This window comes from Palaemon carinicauda, chromosome 45 (assembly GCF_036898095.1).
Source record: "Palaemon carinicauda isolate YSFRI2023 chromosome 45, ASM3689809v2, whole genome shotgun sequence".
Classification (NCBI taxonomy): domain Eukaryota; kingdom Metazoa; phylum Arthropoda; class Malacostraca; order Decapoda; family Palaemonidae; genus Palaemon; species Palaemon carinicauda.
In genome coordinates, this window is record NC_090769.1 from 28,138,653 (window position 1) to 28,163,068 (window position 24,416).

Below are 24,416 nucleotides of genomic sequence, written 5' to 3' on the forward strand. Positions count from 1 at the left end.
AGCAACAACATTAAGATAAATATTACCTATATAAACTATAAAAACTTTAACAAAACTAGAGAAAGAGAAATTAGATAGAATAGTGTGCCCGAGTGTACCCTCAAGCAAGAGAACTCTAACCCAAGACAGTGGAAGACCATGGTACAGAGGCTATGGCACTGACCAAGACTAGAGAACGCTGGTTTGATTTTGGAGTTTTCTTCTCCTAGAAGAGCTGCTTACCATAGCTAAAGAGTCTCTTCTACCCCTTCCAAGAGGAAAGTAGTCACTGAACAATTACAGTGCAGTAGTTAACCCCTTGGGTGAAGAAAAATTGTTTGGTAATCTCAGTGTTGTCAAGTGTATGAAGACAGAGGAGAATATGTAAAGAATATGACAGACTATCCAGTGTATGTGTAGGCAAAGAGAAAGTGAACCATAACCAGAGTACTGTCTGGCCAGTCGAAGGACCCCATAACTCTAGTAGTATCTCAACAGATAGTATCTATACTGTATATCAGTTTAGTGAGATCGGTGTTACTGTATGGACATGAGTCATGGAATAAACTAGCGCATAAGATTTGTTCCCCTCATCATTGTCCAAGGTAAGAGAATTTCCTCTATTCGAAATGGAATTTGACCTGGTTCCCCCTTGCTTCAGAATGTAAACCGATGCCGTATAGTTGTCTGAATAAACTGCCTCCAACTTCCATGTCAAATGGTGAGGATCACTACCCCCATTTCACATGTAACTGGTAGCATCACTGGAACACATACTGGGTCCAGATCTGACATTTTGTTTCAGTGTTGATGAAGATGAAATTGGAATTCTGTCATCATTAAGTGAGCCATCAAAACCAACTTCTTTGAAGATGCCATGGTCCCCAGTAACCTCATCCACTTCTGCACTGACAATGCTTCCAACTGCTTGAACTTCTCCAACAACAGAATGAAGGAATGCGTTCTCTTTTCCTATGGAAAAGCATGAAGAGTAACTTTTTTATTATCATACCCTAATATAGAATTCTTTGAAAGAGGTCCAGAAGAAACTTCATATTGACTATTACTAGGACTCATAACCTTTTTAAATACCCTGAGTAATCAAAGTTGCTAAGTCTGAATATTTTCCAAAAACACCTTTAATATGGGAGCCTTCATCCTAGTAAATACTTGTGGAGACGTAGTGAAACATGAAACATAGGCATTAGAACTGGCAAACCATTAAACCATTCATAAACCTATGGAGATTTGTTGATTTTTGATGAATAGAGACGTCAAAATGTGTTTCCCTCACTGCTCGCAGTACTATTGAATGCGTTTCCAAGGAAAACTTGATGAGTACTTGTACTTGGGATCCACCTCCCACCAATGTCTTGAGTACTAGGAACAACCTGTTTATCCAGATTGGAGCGAGACACAGTATGAACTCAAAGTGAATATAGAAATAAAGTAATTTAGTTATTAAAATTGTTTTTAATTTACTCAAGCACAGTCATTATTGACACAGGAATTACACTGATATTTGCACTGGTTGGATTAGTGTCACAGTATACTTACTACACAACTTCAGTTCAACTTGAAAAATAACACTCAAATAACACTTATTATTGAGTTTCCTGTATTTATAGTCTAAGTTTTCTTCATTGGTCAACATAAATTTCAGGTTGCACTGCAAGATGAACTACAAGAGGAATCACCGAAATTGTATGTCGGTGGGCTTCCCCCTACCTGCACAGATGAAGATTTTCAAAACTACTTTTCTATCTATGGTGACATTCAACTTATTGACGTAAAGAGGAATAAGAAGGGCATCTGTCGTGGTTTTGGATTCATTGTTTTTCATGATTATAAGGTTGCAGAGCGTGTGCTGTCTACAAGTGATCATGAGGTAAGGGTTTTATCAAATCTTTGATTTAATTTTTGTAGGTAATATCATTATCTGACAATTGATATTTCGATACATGCTGTATGTTACAATAGTTGGAGATTTTCCGATCATAATGTCATTGCTACAGTTTTTTTTTATTGATATAAAGTAACCCTTGATATTGTGGAAAAAAAAGTGTGTTATAATGATGTACAGTAGGGTCCCGAATTATGCGAGAATTTGGTCGATTAATGACCTCGTGTAAATGGAAAATCGCGAATTTCGAAACACACAACTAACAGAAATAATTCCATTGCGGCCATGGCAACCAGCAATTTGCCTATTCAAATGTGTTTACTACCCATTTCCAATACTTTCTTTGTACTATACTGTATTTCTTTATAATATCAAATTGTTCTTGTAAATAAATAAAACATTTAATATACTTTAAAGTTCTAATAACTTGAAAAATGGTTAAAATTACAACCAGGATAGGTGTAAACACCATATATTTCCCGTTATAACACAACCCAAAATACAGACAAATTTTAATGTTTGTCATATCTATTGTATAATACAACTGGTGAATAGCAAAACCATCACTCTATAGACTAGCTTGTTGTATGATTGAAAATCCAGAATTATCAAAATAAAGGCGATTTTATATCATGCGTTTCCTAAACACGCTAAAAAGCACAATAGAAAACGACAACCAATGTTTTGTTTACGTTTATCTCTGATCACAACGAAGAAACAGACGCATTTATACATCTGTGTTTTTGAATTGACAGCAATTTTACCAAGTATAGATTATATGTTGAATTTGTTATTACCAATGTTCTAATTATTTTTTATTAGAACTTTCAAATAAATGAAATGAATGCCATTTATGAAATGTTTTTCTTTATGATGCCGCCTGAAACGGAAACCTTCCATTTGTTTACGCTCCATCTTCGATCATAATAAACAAACGAATGCATTAAACACACATGATCTAAGTCATAACTAATGATATTACAAACATTTAGTAAACATTGTTATTACAAATATTTTACTTACCGTATCCATATAAATTCCTAAATTCGTAGCAAAGCTGGAAATTTTTTTTTCCTTATGCGTTTAATCCACAATAGCAAACTGCCGCTAATGACAGAGTGATAACTTACGATAATTCTAAACTGTTACGAAAGATAATTGTCCTTTCCATATCCAAAATACTTTTCCTAACTTCAGTTATAAGTCAACTTGTACCCACCTCAATTATGGATCCATATGCAAAAAAGGTAAAAGAAGAAAGTACTAGGCCTATTTTTAAAGTCACCGAACAATTAGGTTACCGCTATAACGTTCGATGTGAGAGAGAGAGAGAGAGAGAGAGAGAGAGAGAGAGAGAGAGAGAGAGAGAGAGAGGGGGATGGTTTTAAAGTACAAAACAATAAATATGATAGGTTATAACACATTGGTGTTTATGTAATATTAACTGTATAGATGGTTTGAATAAGTTAAGAAATGGTGTAAACAATTCTTTGTTATTGTATTCGCGCGGAAGCTAGACATCAGCTGATGTGATCACAGCCAAAAGTAAAACAAAAATAAGTTAGCAATACTCGATTTTTAAAACACACCCGAAATTTAACAACATAAGTACATGTTTTATTATAGCGCAATTGACATTTAAAGAGTAAAAATTTTCTGGAATAGAATGGTGTTTCCTAAAAAATAGTGGTTTGCGGACGAAATCGGTTACCGTATTTTAAGCTATGATTGAAATGGATGTATACACGGTATAATTTTTTCGTTTTGTATTTAATTGACACTTCAAGAAAACCGATTTTGGTTTCTTCATCTATTTGTAAGTATTGTATAACGAGAGAGAGAGAGAGAGAGAGAGAGAGAGAGAGAGAGAGAGAGAGAGAGAGAGAGAGAGAGAGAGAGAGAGAGAGAGAATCAGCTGTTGTAATTGAATGTCGTGTTTTTGTTTCGTGTACCCCCTGAAGCGAGGAATTGATCGCCACAACTAACAATATTCATGTTAATTTCATTCTTAAACTCAAGTTGCCATATGTGAACTATGGTTTTATTTCTTACGGGGAGAGAGAGAGAGAGAGAGAGAGAGGGATTTCTGCCATCAAATCTCTCTCTCTCTCTCTCTTTCTCTCTCTTTCTCTCTCTCTCTCTCTCTCTCTCTCTCTAGATTTTATTTTACCGTCTACTCTACAAAACCAATGTTTGCAAATCAAATGTATACTGTTTAAAATATGACAAAATATTGACGACTCGTTACCGAAGTTTAGGCTATTCACTGCCGATAAACGAACCCAGTCTACTCGTGAAAACCTTGAACGCCCAGAGGGAAAAATAAGGCTTTTAAATAAACTGTACTAAACAAAAATAATGCTTTAATATACCATCATTAACACTACCATTACAATTATCGTAAGGTTGGAGAAAGATAAAGATTGCCGAGAACGTAACCACATTTCTGTTTACATTTTGTCAGCCGGACTCGCACAGTTAACAGTTGATTTCATTGTTGATGTGGAATTTTATCCTTAAATAGGCTATTCATTATGAAATTATGTTAATGAAATGTAATGTTAATATTGTTTTGTAACATTTATTATAAATCACCGTATTTAGGGCTACCAATATACTTAAAAAGACAATAGATTTGATACATTTTGTAGTGCTTGACTCGCGAACTTTGAACAGCCTCGCAGATACAGAAAATTTATTTTTGAAAAATAGCGATCGCGGAAAAGGGGAATCGTGTAATCCGAACACGCTTAATTCGGGACCCTACTGTAATTGTAATCACCGTTATTGTTTTTATGGTTATTTATATGAATCAGAAATTGTAAACGAAATGTTAGTACAGTATAGCAAGATTTTAGAATATCTTGAGTACTTAACCCTTTTACCCCCAGGCTATTTGGAACTTTCCAACCTTTAACCCCCAGGGGTTATTTTTTTTCAAGCACATTTTGCAGTACAGTGATACCTCTGGATACGAAAGTTTCTGCTTACGAAAAATTCAGGATGCGAAAAGTGATTCGAAGATTTTTATGCCCCAGGATACGGATAAAATTTCAGGATACGAAAACCTTACGAGATCCCAACTCTTCGCCGAGAGTAATTTTAAAAAGCGCGCGCCGCCTGACTTTGAACTTGGGTAGACTCACTTACAGCCTCCCGCTCACCCATTGGTTATCTCCCTACTCAGACGCTAGCTGACGCCATAAGATCCAGCTTTCCTATTGGTCGGCAACTATCCCAGCTTGCCTACGCACGGGCGTTCATCTCTCTCTCTCTCTCTTTTCGTTCCGACCGCGGTATCGTTAACAGACATTGTGTGCTTTCGCTTGTTTGACTTAGTGTTAATATACAGTACATTCGTACGCCACGTGTTATCGTTAATAAACATTCGTTACTGTGCACTGTACTGTATTAGTGTTTACTATACATAGACTGTATATAACGTTACGTAGTGTATTATATTACGTTTGCCTAACGCATTTTAGAAATGTGTTGAAAAGTAGGCAGAAACAAGCTTCAATGGATAGTTTCTTATTAAAGAGGCCAGCGGTATTAGTAGGCCAAGACGAAGGTGAAAGTGAAGAAAAGAAACAGAAAAGAGGAAGGGATGAAGAATTAGAAGGTGAAAGTAAAGAAAAGAAACAGAAAAAAGAAAGTGACGAAGAAGTAGAAGAGATTTAGAAAATAAGAAAAACGTAAAGTTATAAAAAAGCAAAAAAAAAAAAATTAAATTTTAAGTATTATGTTACCGTTAACTGTTAAAGTAATTTTTTCTTTCATTTTATAGTTTTCCATACGTAATGTTAATTATTTCTTCCATTTTTTTATTTCGTAAAGTTTAAGTGTTAATGTGTTAAGTGTGTAAATTACTGTACGTAGTCTGTCACTTGTTACGTAGTGTATTATATTACGTTTGCCTAATGCATTTTAGAAATGTGTTGAAAAGTAGGCAGAAACAAGCTTCAATGGATAGTTTCTTATTAAAGAGGCCAGCGGTATTAGTAGGCTAAGACGAAGGTGAAAGTGAAGAAAAGAAACAGAAAAGAGGAAGGGATGAAGAATTAGAAGGTGAAAGTAAAGAAAAGAAACAGAAAAAAGAAAGTGATGAAGAAGAAGAGATTTAGAAAATAAGAAAAACGTAAAGTTATAAAAGAGCAAAAAAAAAATTCAATTTTAAGTTTTATGTTACCGTTAACTGTTAAAGTAATTTTTTCTTTCATTTTATAGTTTTCCATACGTAATGTTAATTATTTCTTCCATTTTTTTATTTCGTAAAGTTTAAGTGTTAATGTGTTAAGTGTGTAAATTACTGTACGTAGTCTGTCACTTGTTACGTTTTCTGCCTTATGCCATCCTCCTCTGCCGCGACTTCGCTATCGGACATCGTCTCAATCAAAAGGTAAGTTTCAACTTTTTTGTTACACTAATTAACTGTAACCTTTTTTTCAGTGTACAGGTATCAATCATTAATTTAGGTGTACGTACAGGTAACAATACACCTTCACTGATCTAAATGCTTTACGTACATACAGTACCGTAACTTTTATACAGTAGTAAAGAAAACGGACCTTTTTCTTTGGGCTTGGGGGGGATAACTTGGCTATAACTATATTATTGAATAATCTCATAGTGGTTTCTGGAATGGATTAGGCTGTTTTTAACGGTTGTGTTAATTATTGAATGATAGAAATGGCTACATTGCATGTTTATTACTACAGTTTAGCGTGTTTATGAAAGAAAGGGTGACTTTTTATAAGGCTTGGAACGGATTAGGCTATTTACATGTAAAACACGACTCAGGATACGAAAATATCAGGATACGAAACCGCATCCTGAACGGATTAATTTCGTATCCTGAGGCATCACTGTACAGGTATATATTTTTTTAAATTACTCTAACAGCCTTAATTTTTGTCATAGAGAGGTCAGGTTGGTCTCATTCTCTTGAAAAATGCCTGAAGTTTCTCAAAAAATTATAAAAAATATGCAAAAAAAAAAATGTAAATAGCAGTTTTTTGCAAGGACGTAGGCTACCAGTACGTCCATGGTGGTAAAGGGATGAGTTTTGTGAAACGTACCAGTACGTCTTTTGGGGGTAAAAGGGTTAAATATTTACATCTATTTTATTTTTCCAGATAAATGGGGTTCCAGTCACCATTAACAAACCAAAACCTGTTGTTAAAAAAGTGCAATCCAAGGTATGGTGGACTTATGCTTTTCTAATTCCATATGAATGAAATATTTTATCAATGTAATGTAAAAGAAATGCGTCAATGGGTGTAGGAGATGATTGATGACTTTAGTATTGGAATGATAATTTTCAAAATATTTTCATGCAGTGATTCAAAATAAATTTTTTCTTTTCTTATAAAAATTTCTGCTTGATTCTTAGTTTTCCATTTTTTTTTTTTTTTATAAAAACATTTGTTTTACCAATGTTATACACAAACATACACACATCATAGCACTGCCTTGAGGACCACTCCACAATATAACTAAATAGCTTGACAAGGTTGGATCTCAACAGAATGTTTTATACAGATATTCTGCAAAGTTAGCAGCTCAGACTAGGTTTTTTTTTTTTTTTTTTTTTTTCAGAGATGCAAATATTAATTCTTTTAGCTTAAAGCATTCAAATTTCTGTTAGATAACTGAAAAGCGCTCTTCTTTCCAGCAACCAGAGCCTGTTGCGGTTACAGACTCGAAGAAAAAACCTATGGAAAAAGCAGGCGTCGAGGAAGTTAAAAACACGGAAAGTGCCAAAAAGGTGAAGCCTGAAAAGCTGGCTGATGACCTTGTCCTTCTGCAGGCTCAAGAATTAGGCCTGATGGAAGAGATGGGGAGCGAAATGGAAGATGAAGACAGTGAAGAGGAAGAGGATGTAGATAAAAAGGACGAAAAGGAAATATTGGATGATGAAGAAGTTTCAACTGGAAATTGTGATTCCAATATGATGACCTTTGAAATGACTAATGAAGAGAGAGAACAATTTGATGAGGTTAAGAAGGAGTTAAAATTTAGAAAACAATTCTTGGTTTCTTCTCACGTACTTTTATTAAAGAATATTTTTACATAGATCATTGAATTAATGATACATACATTTTTAGGATATTTATATCCTGCTGGGTGTTAATACAGTATTGTAGAATTTTCATAATGTATAATTAGTTTGATATACAAATTTTTATACCTTTACCAAACATATATAATAGACATATTCTATTTTTAAATAATTAATAATTTTAGGTTACCTGCAGTTGAGTGCCATCTATTATTTCTTCCAAAGTTGTTTTCAGGTAATGTCTTTGTAATAACCTTTTGATGTTTTATGTTACAGGTTACGCCAGCTGAAAGAATGTATGTTGGTGGCCTTCACAGGAAGTTCAGCGATGCAGATATTTGGAATTATTTCTCTAAATTTGGAAACATACAAGAATTTAGAGTGAGAAGGAATAAGAAGGGTCTCTGTCGAGGCTATGCTTTTGTGACCTTTTCCAAACCTGGGACAATTGATAAAATTCTTTCACAGAGCCACAAGGTAAGTTTTATTTTCATTCATTCTCTGTGTCACACCAAAAAGAGAGTTTGAGTCTAACAAAGGTTCTGAATTGCAACTTGTTTTAAAGGTGAATAGAGGGACAATATAGTATTTTATTCATGATGTTCACTATGAATATATCTTTTTCAGATCAATGGATTGTTCGTATCAGTAGAACGTTTTACTCATTTGAGAAAGGAACCCAAACAGGTATTGTCCTTTTTTATTTTATTATTTTACAAGAATTGAAGAGACAGTGAAAGATGGAAATGAAAGGTTGTTAAAAGGAGAGGAGGCAAGGAAAAGGTGGGCGGAATAATTTGAAAGTTTACTGAATGTTGAGGATAATAGGGAAGCAGATATAATTGCTGTTGCAGGTGTTGAAATGTCGGTGATGAGAATGAGAGAGAGTTTACAAGAGAGGAAGTGAGGAGAGCACAAGATGAAACGAGAGTAGGAAAAGCATCTGGTATGGATGGTGTGAGAGCTGAGATGTTGAAGGAAGGGGGTGTGACTGTACTTGAATGGTTGATGAGATTGTTTAATATGTGTTTTGTGTTGTCAATGGTACCAGTAGATTGGGTTTGTGCATGTATTGTACCACTATATAAGAGTAAGGGAGATGTGCATGAGTGTTGTAATTCAAGGGGTATTAGTTTGTTGAGTGTGGTGGGAAAAGTGTATGGTAGAGTACTGATTAATAGGATTAAGGATAAAACAGAGAATGCAATCTTAGAAGTACAGGGTGGTTTTAGAAGAGGTAGGGGTTGTATGAATCAGATTTCTACAGTTAGGCAGATATGCGAGAAATATTTAGCAAAAGGTAAGGAGGTGTATGTTGCGTTTATGGATCTGGAGAAAGCGTATGATAGAGTTGATAGGGAAGCAATGTGGAATGTGATGAGGTTATATGGAGTTGGTGGAAGGTTGTTGCAAGCAGTGAAAAGTTTCTACAAAGGTAGTAAAGCATGTGTTAGGATAGCAAATGAAGTGAGCGATTGTTTCCAGTGAGAGTGGGGCTGAGACAGGGATGTGTGATGTCGCCGTGGTTGTTTAACTTGTATGTTGATGGAGTGCTTGGACGAGGATTAAAACTGGTAGACGAGAATGACCATGAATGGGAGGTAAATCAGTTGTTGTTTGCGGATGATACTGTACTGGTTGCAGACACAGAAGAGAAGCTTGGCCGATTAGTGACAGAATTTGGAAGGGTGTGTGAGAGAAGGAAGTTGAGAGTTAATGTGGGTAAGAGTAAGGTTATGAGATGTACGAGAAGGGAAGGTGGTGCGAGGTATATGTATGTATGTACATATATTATACTAAGTTACTATGGTAGGATCTAGCTGAAGTTATGATAGAGGCTGTTGTCATACAGTAAATGTAATTTCTATAAATCTCACCTAAAATTAATTTTTACATGGCTCTGTAAAGTGCAGCTTATTCAGTGATTTAAAATTGTGCCTTGTCTTGCTATGCTGCATTCACTAAAGATAGCTCTCAAGAATGGCGAATTTTCCAAGCTCATTCATAACTCCTCCTGAGTGGTTGTTGAAGGGAGGTAGGTGTTGCGAGGCAAATGTATAAAGAATACGCCAGACTATTCGGTGTATGTGTAGGCAAATGAGAAATGTGCTGTAACCAGAGAAGGAACCAACATAGTAGTATCTGGCCAGCCAAAGAACCCAGTAATGCTCATGTGGCGGCATCCTTTTCCTATACAAATTTTATTCTATTATGCTAATGTTATTCATACGTACACACTAATTAGTAATGTTACCAGTAAGACCATTCCACAATGTAACAGTGAAATAGAATGTGGATACAAATACTCTGTAAAGTTAGCAGGACAAACTAATCCTCAGCGAGTAGTTAATTCTCTTTCTCTCTGTCTCTTAGACATTAAAGTGTTAATTTTTGTTTTAAATTATTTAGATTCCTGTGACTTTTATGTGACTGAATAATTCTTTGTATTTCAGGAAGTTAGCGACATTGAAAATGTAGTACCTGAAGAAAGAGACATTGAAAATGTGGAACCTGAATTTGTCCCTGATCAGACTCAAGAAGTAGACCTTAAGGAGAACCTGGTTGGCAAAGAGGAAGATGAGGTTAGTGGAAAGGAGGAAGATGATGTTGAAGAAAATTTAATATGATTCCAATATCAGGAACTTTGATAAACAATAAAAGAGATTCATTTGATAAGGTTAAGAAAGAATTTGTATTGGTTTCTTTTTAAAGATTTTTTTCATATGAAACAGTAATAAAATCTTGGTTACATTGACGGTACTAATATAATTTTGATGGTTCTTAACTCTAGGTCACAACAATTATATCTTAGAAGTGTAGCGAACTCAACATCTAATATAAGAGAAAAATCTTTAAATTCCCATTTATGGATTCCCCATTTAACAGCCCTAACCCAGGGGAGTAGCCCCTGAATGGCACTCCCACTCACCTAGCCTGACGTCCTGGTCATCAAAATCTTTTGAGTCAGTTTGAACAACATGTCATCCACAATAAAGTATACAGTACGGTGAATTTTTTCATATTGTACTGTTTAAAAGACAAGAATTAATTTCTTTTTTAATCTTGAAGTTCTTCAGTGCACAGGATCTTCAGGTATGCTTTGTGCCATTTACCTGGAGTTAGGGGTCTTATTTTTAACATAATACTTGGTATGGTATTTATTTGACTTTAACTTGTTTTCTGATAACCACTAGCCCATTTCCTGGTAAATGTAGTAGCGACAGCACTATGATCTGGAGATAAGATGTATCAAAATAAACAGAATTTTGATAGTAAAATATATTATTCTAATACTTACCTCCATTTCGTATGATGACCTTCCTTCCCACTTCAAGTGGGTTATGTATTACTTGAGGTCGCCATAAACTCCAAATTGTGAGGACCAAGAGGTGGGCTGGGGCTGTGGGAGCTCTGTTCATGGGCTAATCTCTTTGGTTGGCCTACTACAGGGAGGAGAGGATATGTAAAGAATATTTTCTTCTCTTAAACATGAGCTTACTGCGCTTCAAAGATATAAACACTGTGACTTGGAGTTATCAAAATAATCAGTTTTATCACCAAAATTCTGTTTATTTATGGTATAGATACCAAACAATGTATTGGTTTTAAAGAATTGTCATCAGTTATTGTTTGATTGATTTACGAATGTTTGGACATTTTTCTAAATACGAACAGTATACCTATTTTAATGTCATTATGAAGCTTCATCTGTGGTGGATAATGTGGGAGGGTGGGCTGTGACACCCTAGCAGTACCAGCTGAACTCGGTTGAGTCCCTTGTTAGGCTGGGAGGAACGTAGAGAGTAGAGGTCCCCTTTTTGTTTTTGTTTCTTTGTTGATGTCGGCTACCCCCCAAAATTGGGGGAAGGGTCTTGGTATATGTATGTATGTATGTACAATCGAGTATTTCTTTCTACAAATTTTTTTTCTGGGAATGCCTAAGTAGTAACCTTTTGACATTTATGTTACAGGTTGAGCGGTCTGAAAAATTATATGTTGGTGGCCTTGACAGGCAATTCACTGATGACGATCTTTGGGATTATTTCTCTGAATTTGGAGACATTCAAGAACTTGATGTGAAAAGGAATAAGAAGGGTCTGTGTCGAGGCTTTGCTTTTGTGACCTTTTCCGATTCTGAGACAACTGATAAAGTTCTTTCACAGGACCACAGTGTAAGTCTTTATTTTTATTCAGTCACTATTATACCATAAGGAGTATTTTAGCCTAACAAAAGTTTTTAAAATGCACCTTGCTTTGGAATATGATGGACAGTACATATCTACAAAGGATATGTCCCTTTAAGCAGCAGGTATGATTTATGGAAATGTATTATGCGCCCAGAACAGTTCCATTATTATATTGTGCTTATACATTTTTAACAGGAAATGACTTTCTAAAACTAATAAGGTTGTATTGAAAAAATTAATTTTGATTTTGAAAATAAGAATATATAAAGATGGATACTCATAAAATGAAGGAGTTACGCTACTGTAATATTTTGTTCGTAATATTTCCTATAAATATATATCTATTTCAGATCAAAGGAGTGAATATTACAGTAAGATCTCCAAACGTTCATCCAGAAAAGAATCCAAACAGGTATTGTGAATAGTTTGCTGTTGTACATATTTACTATTGTAAATTGTAATGGTAGGCTATAGCTATGGTACCTTATCATTGGTTATGTAAAAAATTTACTGACACAGATTATTCCCGTTAATAATGATTTAGTAATATCTTTAAATACCTGTAGATTGTAATTACTATTCTGAAATGACCATAATATAGGATCTTTAGCAGTTAATGGAAACACAAACTAAAACATAAATGCCTTATATTCTATTTGGTCAAAGGTCATAAAATGGGATTGTTCATTAGAAACTTTACTTGTACCCTAGTGCCTTGGACAATACCGATGTGATATCTATATCGCTCGTTTGCGACAATGTCGTCATAACTCAGGAATAGCTATTTTTCAGGAGAGCCATTTTAATCAATTAAAACACTCTAACATTAATGTATGTCGTTAGGACATTTAGCAGCTCAAGCGATCAATTTTTTAGCTACAATTATGACACATTTGCCAAAAGAATCGGCATTTGAAGATGAATATGTCTATATGGATAACTTAAAAATACATTTTTTTTGAGTTATCACGTTGTTGTCGCAAGCGTGTGATATATCCGTGAACTTGCAGGAAAATAACAGAGAAAAAGTAAATTTTCAATATTAAACTTAGCCGGTGATTATATAAGGTGATTATATAAGCTGCAACTCTGTTGCTCGACAGAAAACTCTACGTTCAAAATACGCCAGCGATCGCTATGCAGGTAGGGGGTGTACATCAACAGCGCCATCTGTCGAGCAGGTACTCAGTACTCAATGTAAACACAGAACCAATTTTCTCTCTGTCGGGCTACCGGCAAGACCTACTAATTCGCTGTTACTAACTGGATTTGTTTTCACAACTATTTGGTGAAGTACACTATTCTAGTTTTGAGCTTTCGCTATGCAGGTGTTTTATCTTCATCTCAAAACTTGAACTCGTTTTGGATAGATTTAATTATGGTGACAAAGAGAGTATGGACTCTCTTTCACTTTTAAATGGCCGAACCTTCCCTTAGACGGAAGTGTGTTTAGGTTTTTAGTAATTTTGCTTAACACGTTATAGATCTATATATTTTATATCTCTCCGCCTTTATTAGGCCTCTTCGATTAACTTTCCATTTATTATAAACATATAAATTTTTATGTTTTGTTTATATGCGACCTTTCCTGATAGTAGGCGGTCCTAACTTGGAACCGAAGTTAATCAACGTTGAGCCCGTTATATCGTATTTAGCCTTTAAAGAATTTAAAACTTTTTAAATTTAATGTTTTATGAAAGAATTTCTTTGATAGTCTTCGTACTGTTTTCAAAGATGAACTAACGTTTAGTTTTTTAGACTACGCAGTTGTTGACGTCCAGGACGTTCAACATGCGCTCTATCGTTACGATAGAGAGAGAGTGTATCACGGTTTCACTTTGCAGTAAGAGTAAATCGATTCTGACGTTTTGTTCATTCTTTCTTAGCTTAAATGTTTTAATTTCTAAATTAAAGGAACTTTTTATTTGGAAAACCTTTCAGTTTTTTCCTTTAGTCAAATAACATGTTTTTTTGACGATATATAATTGGGCTCTTCTCTTAGGTGCGAAATCAAGAGAGAAAGAGAGAGAGAGATAGAGACGGAGGGAGAGAGAGGAGAGAAAACGTTCCGTTCAAGCGGGTAACGTTGTTCTCGAGTTACTCTCGTCCCTAGTCGCTGTACGGGGAAGAAGGTAAAACGTTTCTAGGGTTTTATTCTTGTCCCCAGGCTATGTGCGGTGAGAGATTGTAAACGTAGTTTATTTGAACTAGTGTTTAGTCTCTATCCCAGCCACTGAATTTTTTATCTTTATATATGTTTTCTGTTTTTTGCTAGTATTAATGAGCTGCATTATACGACTGATTTCGCAATTACTACCTTTTAATGAAGGGTAGAATTGCGTGTTTCAGGTAGAAATCAGTAAAAGTTTCGATTTCAGTGAAATAAGTGCAAAACAGAAAATCGATAAAGTGATATGCGCAAAGTGTTACAGTGTTGCGTCCGAGGGTTCGTCTGTTCGTGCCTGTCGTTCACCTAGTCCGGGACCTCTTGCAAGCTCCCAAGCCCAGGGGAGAAGTAATGTCGAACGACTTATGGGTTCGAGAGGCCTTGATCAACGAACATACGTTTTTTCCCTCCGTGGTTTCAGGCGTATCTACCCAAGATCGCCCCACCCACACAAAGACGAGAGAGCCCATTTATTTCTCGTCTGCGGAAGAGGTTTCTCGTAAGAAACCATGGACCAAGGTCTCGCGGCTTATTAAGCGCAAGTCGGTCCCTTCCGCGCAAGTCCAACGGCCCAGTTGTAGCCACTGGGTCAGTTCGGACTCGCTGCAGTCTTCCGACGACTGCTCACCTCCTAAGAGAGGCAAAGCGGTACCGCATCAGGCAGTCACACCGTCTGTTGCCGCACCTGCTCCTGTAGACCCTAAGTGGTCTTTGCTGCAGACCATGCAGTCTCAGTTAACGTCATTGATGCGGGACTTTCGTGCGGAGAAGGTTGACACTGCACCAACCTCTAGCCTACAACCAACCACGGTTGTGCGTCCTGTGGACGCTGAGGCGACCTTCTGCCGCACTCCAGCTGAGAGAGTCCCGCCACCCATGCGTTCCAGTGTACCCTGCCAGCCGCATGTTGACGTTCAGTAACGCACGGAACCTTCCGTTGACGTTCGAGAGGTACAACAACAGTCTAAGTTGTTTTGTTTTGACGCGGTGCGTCAACCTCCGCATTCTAGAGTTGTTTTGACTGCTCAGTCTAGACAGTCAAAGCAGTCTCGAGTGGACACTGTATGTCCTCACGCACCTGTTGTGGTTGACAGTTCAGTTGTTGACAGTTCACAGACTGTCAAGCAGTTACATGACGTTGCCTTCTGGTCTGCTACTAATGCACCAGTGAGAGACTCACTGAGGTAACCTAGCTTTTATCGGACAAGGTTCCTGTAGATGAGGAAGTTGCTGTTCTCCCTCCTACTGATATTCCCTTGAGGACTCTGTCATTTGGAGAGGAGCCTTAAGCTGCTTAGCCTCCTATGGACTTTAATTAAATCATGATGATTTTTTTTAAGGATCTTCGTCCGGATCTTGTAACTGCTGCTCCTCGTTCGCCTAAACGTCAGAACTTACACTAGGCCTAGCTACTTCGAAGCCGTTGTTTTTAAGCTAGTGCTCTCTCGCTCTCCTAGAGAGCGTTACGTTGGCTAGGCGACTGGTTTTTGCACCAGGAGGAGTTTTAGGGATACAGCCTTTGATTTCCCTTCTTTTAAACTGGCTTATAGAGCGAGAGTCTGATAGGACACGAGAGAAGTTCTCGGCTTGGGAGTTCATGCCTCTGCCCAGATAGACTTCTCAATTCTGGTAGACTCGCCCTGGCGCCTAGCCAGGAGACGCTCCAAGTTGTTTACAGGTCAACTTCTCAACTTTTGTCGAGCCTTTGAAGTTTTGCTGTACTATTATGTCACACATAACAAGGCTTTCAGGGATGGTAAATGGTTCCGCCTCAGTCGCTAACCCCGTCTGTTGCCACACCTGCTCCCGTAGACCCTAAATGGGCTTTGCTGCAAGACATGCAGTCCAAGCTTGCGTCCTTGATAGAGGACTTAAATGCGGAGAAGAACCTTCTGGCCAACAACCTTCCAACCGGTCGGTTGTGCACCCTGTTGACGCTGAGGTAACCTACTCGCGTCTGCCAGTTGAGGTGGTTCCTCCTTCTGGCCAACAACCTTCCTACCGGTCGGTTGTGCGCCCTGTTGACGCTGAGGTAACCTACTCGCGTCTGCCAGTTGAGGTGGTTCCTCCACCGATGCGACCCAGTGTGGGTTGCCAGTCGCACGTTGACGTTAAGCGACGCTCGGAGGTGGTTGTTGACGTTCAGGACGTTCAACAACCAGCAGAGGTGACTTGTTGTGACGCAGTGCGTCAACCTCAGCAACCCGGTAGGGTGTTGACTGCACAACCCAGACAGTCTAGACAGTTTCGGGTTGACGCTGTACTTCCTCGCGCACCCATGGTTGTTGACAGTTCACAGACTGTGCAGCAGTTCCATGATATTGCGTCCGGCTCCGTCACGCATCCACCAGTGCGACCGGATTCAGCGAGTCAGACGTTGCCCACTCCGTTGCCGTTTCCTCATCAGTTTCGGATGAGGAACCCTCTGATGAGGACATTGCTGAACAAGACGATCAGCCCCCAGCCCTGCTATCCATCCAGAAGATGCTGAAGAAGGAACGCTGCCCAGTCAGGCTGTGGATGAGTCTGGTAGGGACACTGTCATCCGTGGATCAATTTGTGTCACTAGGAAGACTACACCTCCGTCCTCTTCTATACCATCTAGCTTTTCACTGGAAAAAGGACAAGACGCTAGAAGCGGTCTCGATCCCGGTTTCCGGAAAGATAAAGTCTTGTCTGACTTGGTGAAAGGACTATATCAACCTTAGAGAGGGTCTTCCCCTGACTGTTCAGACTCCCAACCACGTTCTCTTCTCGGACGCATCGGACGTAGGCTGGGGTGCGACATTAGACGGTCGGGAATGCTCGGGATTATGGAACTCGAGTCAAAGGACAATGCATTTCAACTGCAAGGAGCTACTGGCAGTACATCTGACCTGGAAAAGCTTCAGGTCTCTCCTTCAAGGCAAAGTGGTGGAGGTGAACTCGGACAACACCACGGCTTTGGCGTACATCTCCAAGCAAGGAGGGACCTACTCTCTGACATTGTACGAGATCGCAAGGGACCTCCTCACCTGGTCAAAAGGTCTAGACATATCACTAGTAACGAGGTTCATCCAAGGCAACTTGAATGTCATGGCAGATTGTCTCAGTCGGAAGGGACAAATAATTCCAACAGAATGGACCCTCCACAAGGATGTATGCAAGAGACTTTGGGCCACCTGGGGCCAGCCAACCATAGATCTCTTCGCAACCTCGATGACCAAGAGGCTCCCAATATTTTGCTCACCAATCCCGGACCCAGCAGCAGTTCATATAGATGCCTTTCTACTAGATTGGTCACATCTAGATCTATATGCATTCCCTCCGTTCAAGATTGTCAACAAGGTACTGCAGAAGTTCGCCTCTCACGAAGGGACAAGGTTGACGCTAGTTGCTTCCCTCTGGCCCGCGAGAGAATGGTTCACCGAGGTACTTCGATGGCTAGTAGACGTTCCCAGAACACTTCCCCTAAGGGTGGACCTTCTACGTCAGCCACGCGTAAAGAAGGTACACCAAGGCCTCCACGCTCTTCGTCTGACTGCCTTCAGACTATCGAAAGACTCTCGAGAGCTAGAAGCTTTTCGAAGGAGGCAGCCAGAGCGATTGCTAGAGCAAGGAGAAAATCCACCCTTAGAGTCTACCAATCGAAGTGGGAAATCTTCCGAACTGGTGCAAGTCAGTATCCGTATCCTCGACCAGTACCCCTGTAACTCAAATAGCTGACTTCCTCTTATATCTGAGGAAAGAACGATCTCTTTCAGCTCCCACTATCAAGGGTTACAGAAGCATGTTGGCATCAGTCTTCCGTCACAGAGGCTTAGATCTTTCCAACAATAAAGATCTACAGGACCTCCTTAAGTCTTTTGAGACCACGAAGGAGCGTCGTTTGGTTACACCTGGTTGGAATTTAGACGTGGTACTAAGATTCCTTATGTCAGACAGGTTCGAACCGCTACAATCAGCCTCCCTGAAAGATCTCACCTTAAAGACTCTTTTCCTGGTATGCTTAGCCACAGCTAAAAGAGTCAGTGAGATTCATGCCTTCAGCAAGAACATCGGATTCTCATCCAAAACGGCTACATGTTCTACAACTTGGTTTTCTAGCCAAAAACGAGCTGCCTTCTCGGCCTTGGCCAATATCGTTCGATATTCCAAACTTATCGTATGGTTAGAAATGAACTAGAAAGAGTCTTATGTCCTGTAAGAGCTCTTAAGTTCTATTTAAAACGAACTAAACCTTTACGAGGCCCGTCTGAAGCTTTATGGTGTTCAGTTAAGAAACCATCTTTGCCTATGTCAAAGAATGCTTTATCCTCTTTTATCAGACTGTTAATACGAGAAGCTCATTCCCATCTGAATGAGGAAGACCAAGCTTTGCTGAAGGTAAGGACACACGAAGTTAGAGCTGTCGCAACTTCCGTGGCGTTTAAACAAAATAGATATCTGCAAAGTATAATCGACGCAACCTATTGGAAAAGCAAGTCAGTATTCGCGTCTTTTTATCTTAAGAATGTCCAGTCTCTTTACGAGAACTGCTACACTCTGGGACCATTCGTAGCAACGAGTGCAGTAGTGGGTGAGGGCTCAACCACTACAATTCCCTAATTCCATAACCTTTTTAATCTTTCTCTTGAAATGTTTTATTATTGTTTTTTGGGTTGTCCGGAAGGCTAAGAAGCCTTTCGCATCCTACTTGATTTGGCGGGTGGTCAAAGTCATTTCTTGAGAAGCGCCTAGATTAGAGGTTTTGATGAGGTCCTGTTGTATGGGTTGCAACCCTTGATACTTCAGATCCTAGGGGTCGCTCAGCATCCTAAGAGGATCGCGAGGCTCCGTAAGGAAGACGTACTTAAAAAGGCAGAGTAATTGTTCAAGTCGACTTCCTTACCAGGTACTTATTTATTTTATGTTTGTTATTTTGAATAACTGCTAAAATGAAATACAAAATACTTAGCTCATATTAATGTAAACAAGTAATGCTGGTCTCTACCCACCCCCCTGGGTGTGAATCAGCTTATATAATCACCGGCTAAGTTTAATATTGAAAAATGTTATTTTTATTAATAAAATAAATTTTTGAATATACTTACCCTGTGATTATATATTAAAGGACCCTCCCTTCCTCCCCAATAGAGACCCAGTGGACCGAGGAGAAAATTGGTTCTGTGTTTACATTGAGTACTGAGTACCTGCTCGACAGATGGCGCTGTTGATGTACACCCCCTACCTGCATAGCGATCGCTGGCGTATTTTGAACGTAGAGTTTTCTGTCGAGCAACAGAGTTGCAGCTTATATAATCACCTTATATAATCACCGGGTAAGTATATTCAAAAATTTATTTTATTAATAAAAATAACATATTCAATTTATAGACCATAAGAGCAAAAAGAATTGGGCAAGCCAGTAACATATTCTGAAATTTTTGGGTACAAATGATCATACCCAATTTTCCCTATAATTCATCCCTTTGTTCACATCTCCCATAAACTTACCACCTATGAAGAATCTGTGTCAGCTTTGTCCCCCTCCTATGCACCACTGTTACACGAGTGAAACCCTGTAGACAAAGGAACTTCCATGAGTCAAGTATCGGTTCCAAGGTCTAAAGGTCTCCTCAAGATCTCTCAGAATAAAAAAGGGATTTTGACGAAGGAAAAATCTATTTCTGGGCGAGGGACCTGTGACGCCCAGTGAAATGCTCCTTAAAGCACCATTTCTAAGGTATAAATACTGCTAAAAGTAACAGAGAAAAAGTTGCATGGAATACCAGGAATAAACCCAGCTTGCTCACTCTAAAAGAGTGTTGGTATAGTAACTGGGGCGTGTTAGAACCACTACCAGAGGTCCCTTACCAGTTAGTCCTCTCCTTCCTCAATATCCCCCGATACTGGCAAATATTTTAGATTTGATAGAGAAATAAGAAAAACTGATTGGTTGTATGTGTACAGTAGTAAGAACAAAGATGTAGCAAGTACTGTAATAATCAGTACATATAAAAATAGTGTTTTTATTTTAGTAGATAAATAAATTATAGTATGGAAGAGCAAGGGATTAAACATAAAAGTAATTATTTCATATGTTTGGGAGAAATAATCAAGTCTTACGTCTAGTGTAAACATTTATCTTTTCTGATATAATGTTAAGAGGTGAAATCATCTTCCCACTCCAAAACCATATTTCTGGGCTCGACCTGTGTCGCTCCATGAAATGCTCCTCTAGCACCATTTCTAAGGCATAGTTATTGCTGAATATACCAGAGAAAAAAAAGAGATGCATGGAATGCCAGAAATAAACCTAGCTCGCTCACTCTTTGAGTGTCGGTATAGAAAACTGGGGTGTGATTGAACCCTGACCATAGGTCCCTCACCAATTAGACCTCTCCTCCTTGTTCCCCTGGAACAACGAGGTGCCGTCCTACACCCATCTGTTGCCTCCTACTACGACTATCCCTCTCCACCCCTACATCTCCCCACCCCCTATCCTCATTCCTCAACAGCATCTGCGTTGGTCAGACGTGTTTTATTTTGCTCTGTGTTTTTGAAGACGTCAGAAAAAGACCTTCCATCCATCAAGGCATCAATCTAATGCTAATGTTAAATCTTTGAACCGCTGGTTTCTAAGATTGTAGTCAAGACGTTAATTTTTACTTAACTTTGTTGATTGTTATTAGCTCAAGTAATTTCTGAACCAATTTTAGAATACAGTACTTTATAATTATAATTAATTTTTTTTTTTTTACATTTTATGTTACATTATATGTAAGTTTTGTGATATCAGTTTACAATATAAATCTGTCTTTCAATCCATTATATAACTTTAAATATAGGTGTTCATGATCAAGTACATATTAATAATATGATGTCATGGTGTATAGTTTTGTTAGCCTGGAAGATAATTTTCAATAAATTTCAAAATAAACTGTTTTGAATGGCAGATCCCAATTTAGTATAGACTTTACTCTTCAGAACTCTGTTACTATTAGTAATAAACTACGGGGAAAAAAAGAGCTTATGATTATGGAGGAGCTCTACTCTTTAATGATGTTGGTCGGCTATCCAAATGAGCTACCTCGATAAGTTCTGATACTTATTATTGCTCTATGTTATCTATAGATGTTTGTCAAGACATGTCATCTTCAACCGATTTTGTATTGTTATAGATCATAATCGCTTGATTATCATCTCGAGTGGAAGTAAAGGATTTTCACCCAGTTCTCTCTTAAAGCAATTCTTAAATTTTAAATTGTCTAATAGTATTCTTGAAAAATTAATCATAGTTGATTGCTAGTTTAAATGATATTATGAATCTTCATGATTGTAAACAAGTCTCAAGCTTCTATGAAGTGTCATTTTAGCTCCCAGGTGTACGTACATCTCCATCTCCTATATTATTATCCCTTTTGGGTGTCCCCTTTAATTTGTTATGGAGTTAACTTTTAATGATAGCCCTTGACGAAATATATATTGCATGGATTATTTATAGTGTTGTCTTGTAGTATATTATCACTAATGATTGCAACTGAGCCTAATTTTCATTACTTTCCTGCTTAAAGTATTGCTGGGATTACAAGTTGAATGTATTTTTCCAGGAAAAACAACAGGACCAAGAACCCTTAGAAAGGCGACTGACTTTGTGTAATAAAGTAAGTACAAAAACTGAAGTGATACCTCAGCCTATGGAAAGTCCGGAATTTGTTGAGGAAGAAAATGAAAAGGCGGAGGAGGCATTTTATGATTATGAAAGACAAGAACCTGACTTTCTGGATGAACAGTATGAAAGTGATGGAAACAAAACATATGAATCTGAAGGGGAATCCTATGGAATTGAAGCAGGTATATATTAATTAGAGCAATTTTAAATGAAAATTATTTTCTCCAGATGAACTTCTAAGGTCATTTACAGATTCATGCAAATTCCTTGTAAAATAGTTTGTGTTTGCTTTTCTCTCTTAAAACCAAATTTAGAAATAATTTAGCAGTTTAACTGCAATAGATTTACCTTTCAGAAAATATATTTCAATGTTCAGAAGCTGTAATTATAGTTTGTAACTTGAATATTGTAGTCAATAAACTATAAAGGACTTTTGAAAGTACTACTGTGTTACTAGAAACAACAGAAGAGAAAATATATCGAATCTTATTTGTATTTTATAAATACAAGCCTTTTATTCTACTTATGCATTATTGCCTTCTGTATTAGTGGATAGCCTGGGGAAAGAGGTATACCTGCTAAACTACACCTAGCACTTTCCATTCAAGGGGCTTTCTCTTTACCCATTCCATTATCATACACTATAGTCCATTTCTTTTAGCGATGCATATTTGCACCGACTCGCGGCGGTGCCCTTTTAGCTCGGAAAAGTTTTCGGATCGCTGATTGGTTGGACAAGATAATTCTAACCAATCAGCGATCAGGATACTTTTCCGAGCTAAAAGGGCACCGCTGTGAGTCGGTGCAAATCTGCATCGCTAAAAGAAATTGACTATAGTATGTCAATCCTGAACTTTGGTGATGTAAGTCCGATGGCAGATCAAATTAGCAGATATGAGAGTAGGGCGAATAAAGAGGTTTATTATTGTTCCCTTGGTTATTATTGAAAAGATTGTGTTCATAAGATTTAAGGCTCGTCATATCTTAGATGTTTGGAGAGGCTATGATTTTTATCTCATCGATAGTGATTGGTAACAAAGTTGGATTTGTTAGTGTTTTTAGTAAGCTTAGACCTGTTGTGTCTGGTACTCAAGGGCCTTTGTTGGGTTTACCTTTTACTAGTAATGTAACTGTTGGACTTGAACACAAGATATTAGTGTGTGTATGCAAAAATACTCATTGCAGTTACTTGCTCTTCCAAAATCTATTGTTGGAGTTTCGGGTAGAAAAGCAATTCTGCTGGTGGTATAAGGGATGCTACTCAGAACTTTCAGTACTATTTATAGTTCAATGTACAAGGCTTGATGTAAGCATTCCCTTCTTGTGTACCATTTAATGTAGTTAATGATTATAAATATGTGAGGATTCTTAATACTGTACTGTATTACAGCACTTTGATATGAATCAATAAGTTCTACCTACCTTTTAAGCCACTGGTGTAAAGTTAGTAGCTGCACAGGCCTTTTGTCATTTTGGTGTTTTTGATTATTTGGCATAACCTCCGTACTCCAATTTTCACTTTACAATCCAATATTTCTTTGTTTTTGGATTTATTTTTGTCTTAGTCCTAATGAACTCAAACAGTTATTAACCATTAAAGATGGCAGGGTTACATTATCATTCTACCTTTTTCCACATTAACAAGCCAGTCACCTCACATCATTAATTCAATCTGCATAAGTAATGTGTTTTTCATACCACTAGAGCCTCACATTGTGCTGTTTTTTCAAACTTGTAATTTGGTGTGCATAGATACTGTATATGCAATGTGTTTTTGCACAAAAAACACATAGATGGTTAAGTGACTCCTGTAATTGCTTAGTGTGGGCAATAGAAAATTTTTATCACCTCATCCACAAAAGGAGGAATAAGCTCATGTGAAGTACTTGAAATCTCAACATTTTCAGGATGTAGTGGAGGTTCTGTTATGTGAGATTGAATAGATTCCTAATTATTTCTATAAAACTACCCTGGTATTCATATTGCTTAGCTCTCAGAACTGGTTAATTGTCAACGTCTACCCTAGAATTAAAAAATTTCCCCATTTTATTTCCTTGTTATAGTCCTGCCCCTCTAGTGTAGTATTGGAATTATGTGGCAGTGTATAGCAATACATCCTCACGGGTGAATCATACCCTTTATCCTTCAGTTCCTCAGTTGCCATGCTTTCGTTCTAACATCTCTTTATAGGTAGTAGGTTGGCCAGGGCACCAGCCACCCATTGAGATACTACCACGAGAGAGTTATTGGACTCTTTGACTGGCCAGACAGTACTACATTGGATCCGTCTCTCTGGTTAGCGCTCATTTTTTTCTTTGCCATCACATACACCGAATAGTCTGGCCTATTCTTTACACTTCTCCTCTGTCCTCATACACGTGACAACACTGAGATTACCAAAAAATTATTCTTCACTCAAAGGGATTAACTACTGCAGTGTAACTGTTTATTGGCTACTTTCCTTTTGGTAAGGGTAGAAGAGACAC

The 24,416-nt window shown here is 37.8% G+C and overlaps 2 protein-coding genes across 3 annotated transcripts in view; one reads left to right on the top strand and one right to left on the bottom strand.

Moving 5' to 3' along the window:
• The window catches only part of LOC137635011 (uncharacterized), a 94,783-nt gene extending 72,364 nt beyond the window's left edge, over window positions 1–22,419 (top strand). For both annotated transcript variants that reach the window (XM_068367615.1, XM_068367616.1), the window contains 9 exons: window positions 1,643–1,867; window positions 7,018–7,080; window positions 7,557–7,880; window positions 8,220–8,420; window positions 8,571–8,630; window positions 10,397–10,525; window positions 11,915–12,115; window positions 12,481–12,542; window positions 21,869–22,419. In XM_068367615.1, the coding sequence (XP_068223716.1) occupies window positions 1,643–1,867; window positions 7,018–7,080; window positions 7,557–7,880; window positions 8,220–8,420; window positions 8,571–8,630; window positions 10,397–10,525; window positions 11,915–12,115; window positions 12,481–12,542; window positions 21,869–21,896 (1,293 nt within the window). In that variant the 3' untranslated portion in view covers window positions 21,897–22,419. The remainder of the gene's footprint in view (window positions 1–1,642; window positions 1,868–7,017; window positions 7,081–7,556; window positions 7,881–8,219; window positions 8,421–8,570; window positions 8,631–10,396; window positions 10,526–11,914; window positions 12,116–12,480; window positions 12,543–21,868) is intronic.
• The window catches only part of LOC137634940 (uncharacterized), a 592,943-nt gene that overhangs the window by 509,882 nt on the left and 58,645 nt on the right, over window positions 1–24,416 (bottom strand). The gene's annotated exons all lie outside the window — the stretch shown is intronic.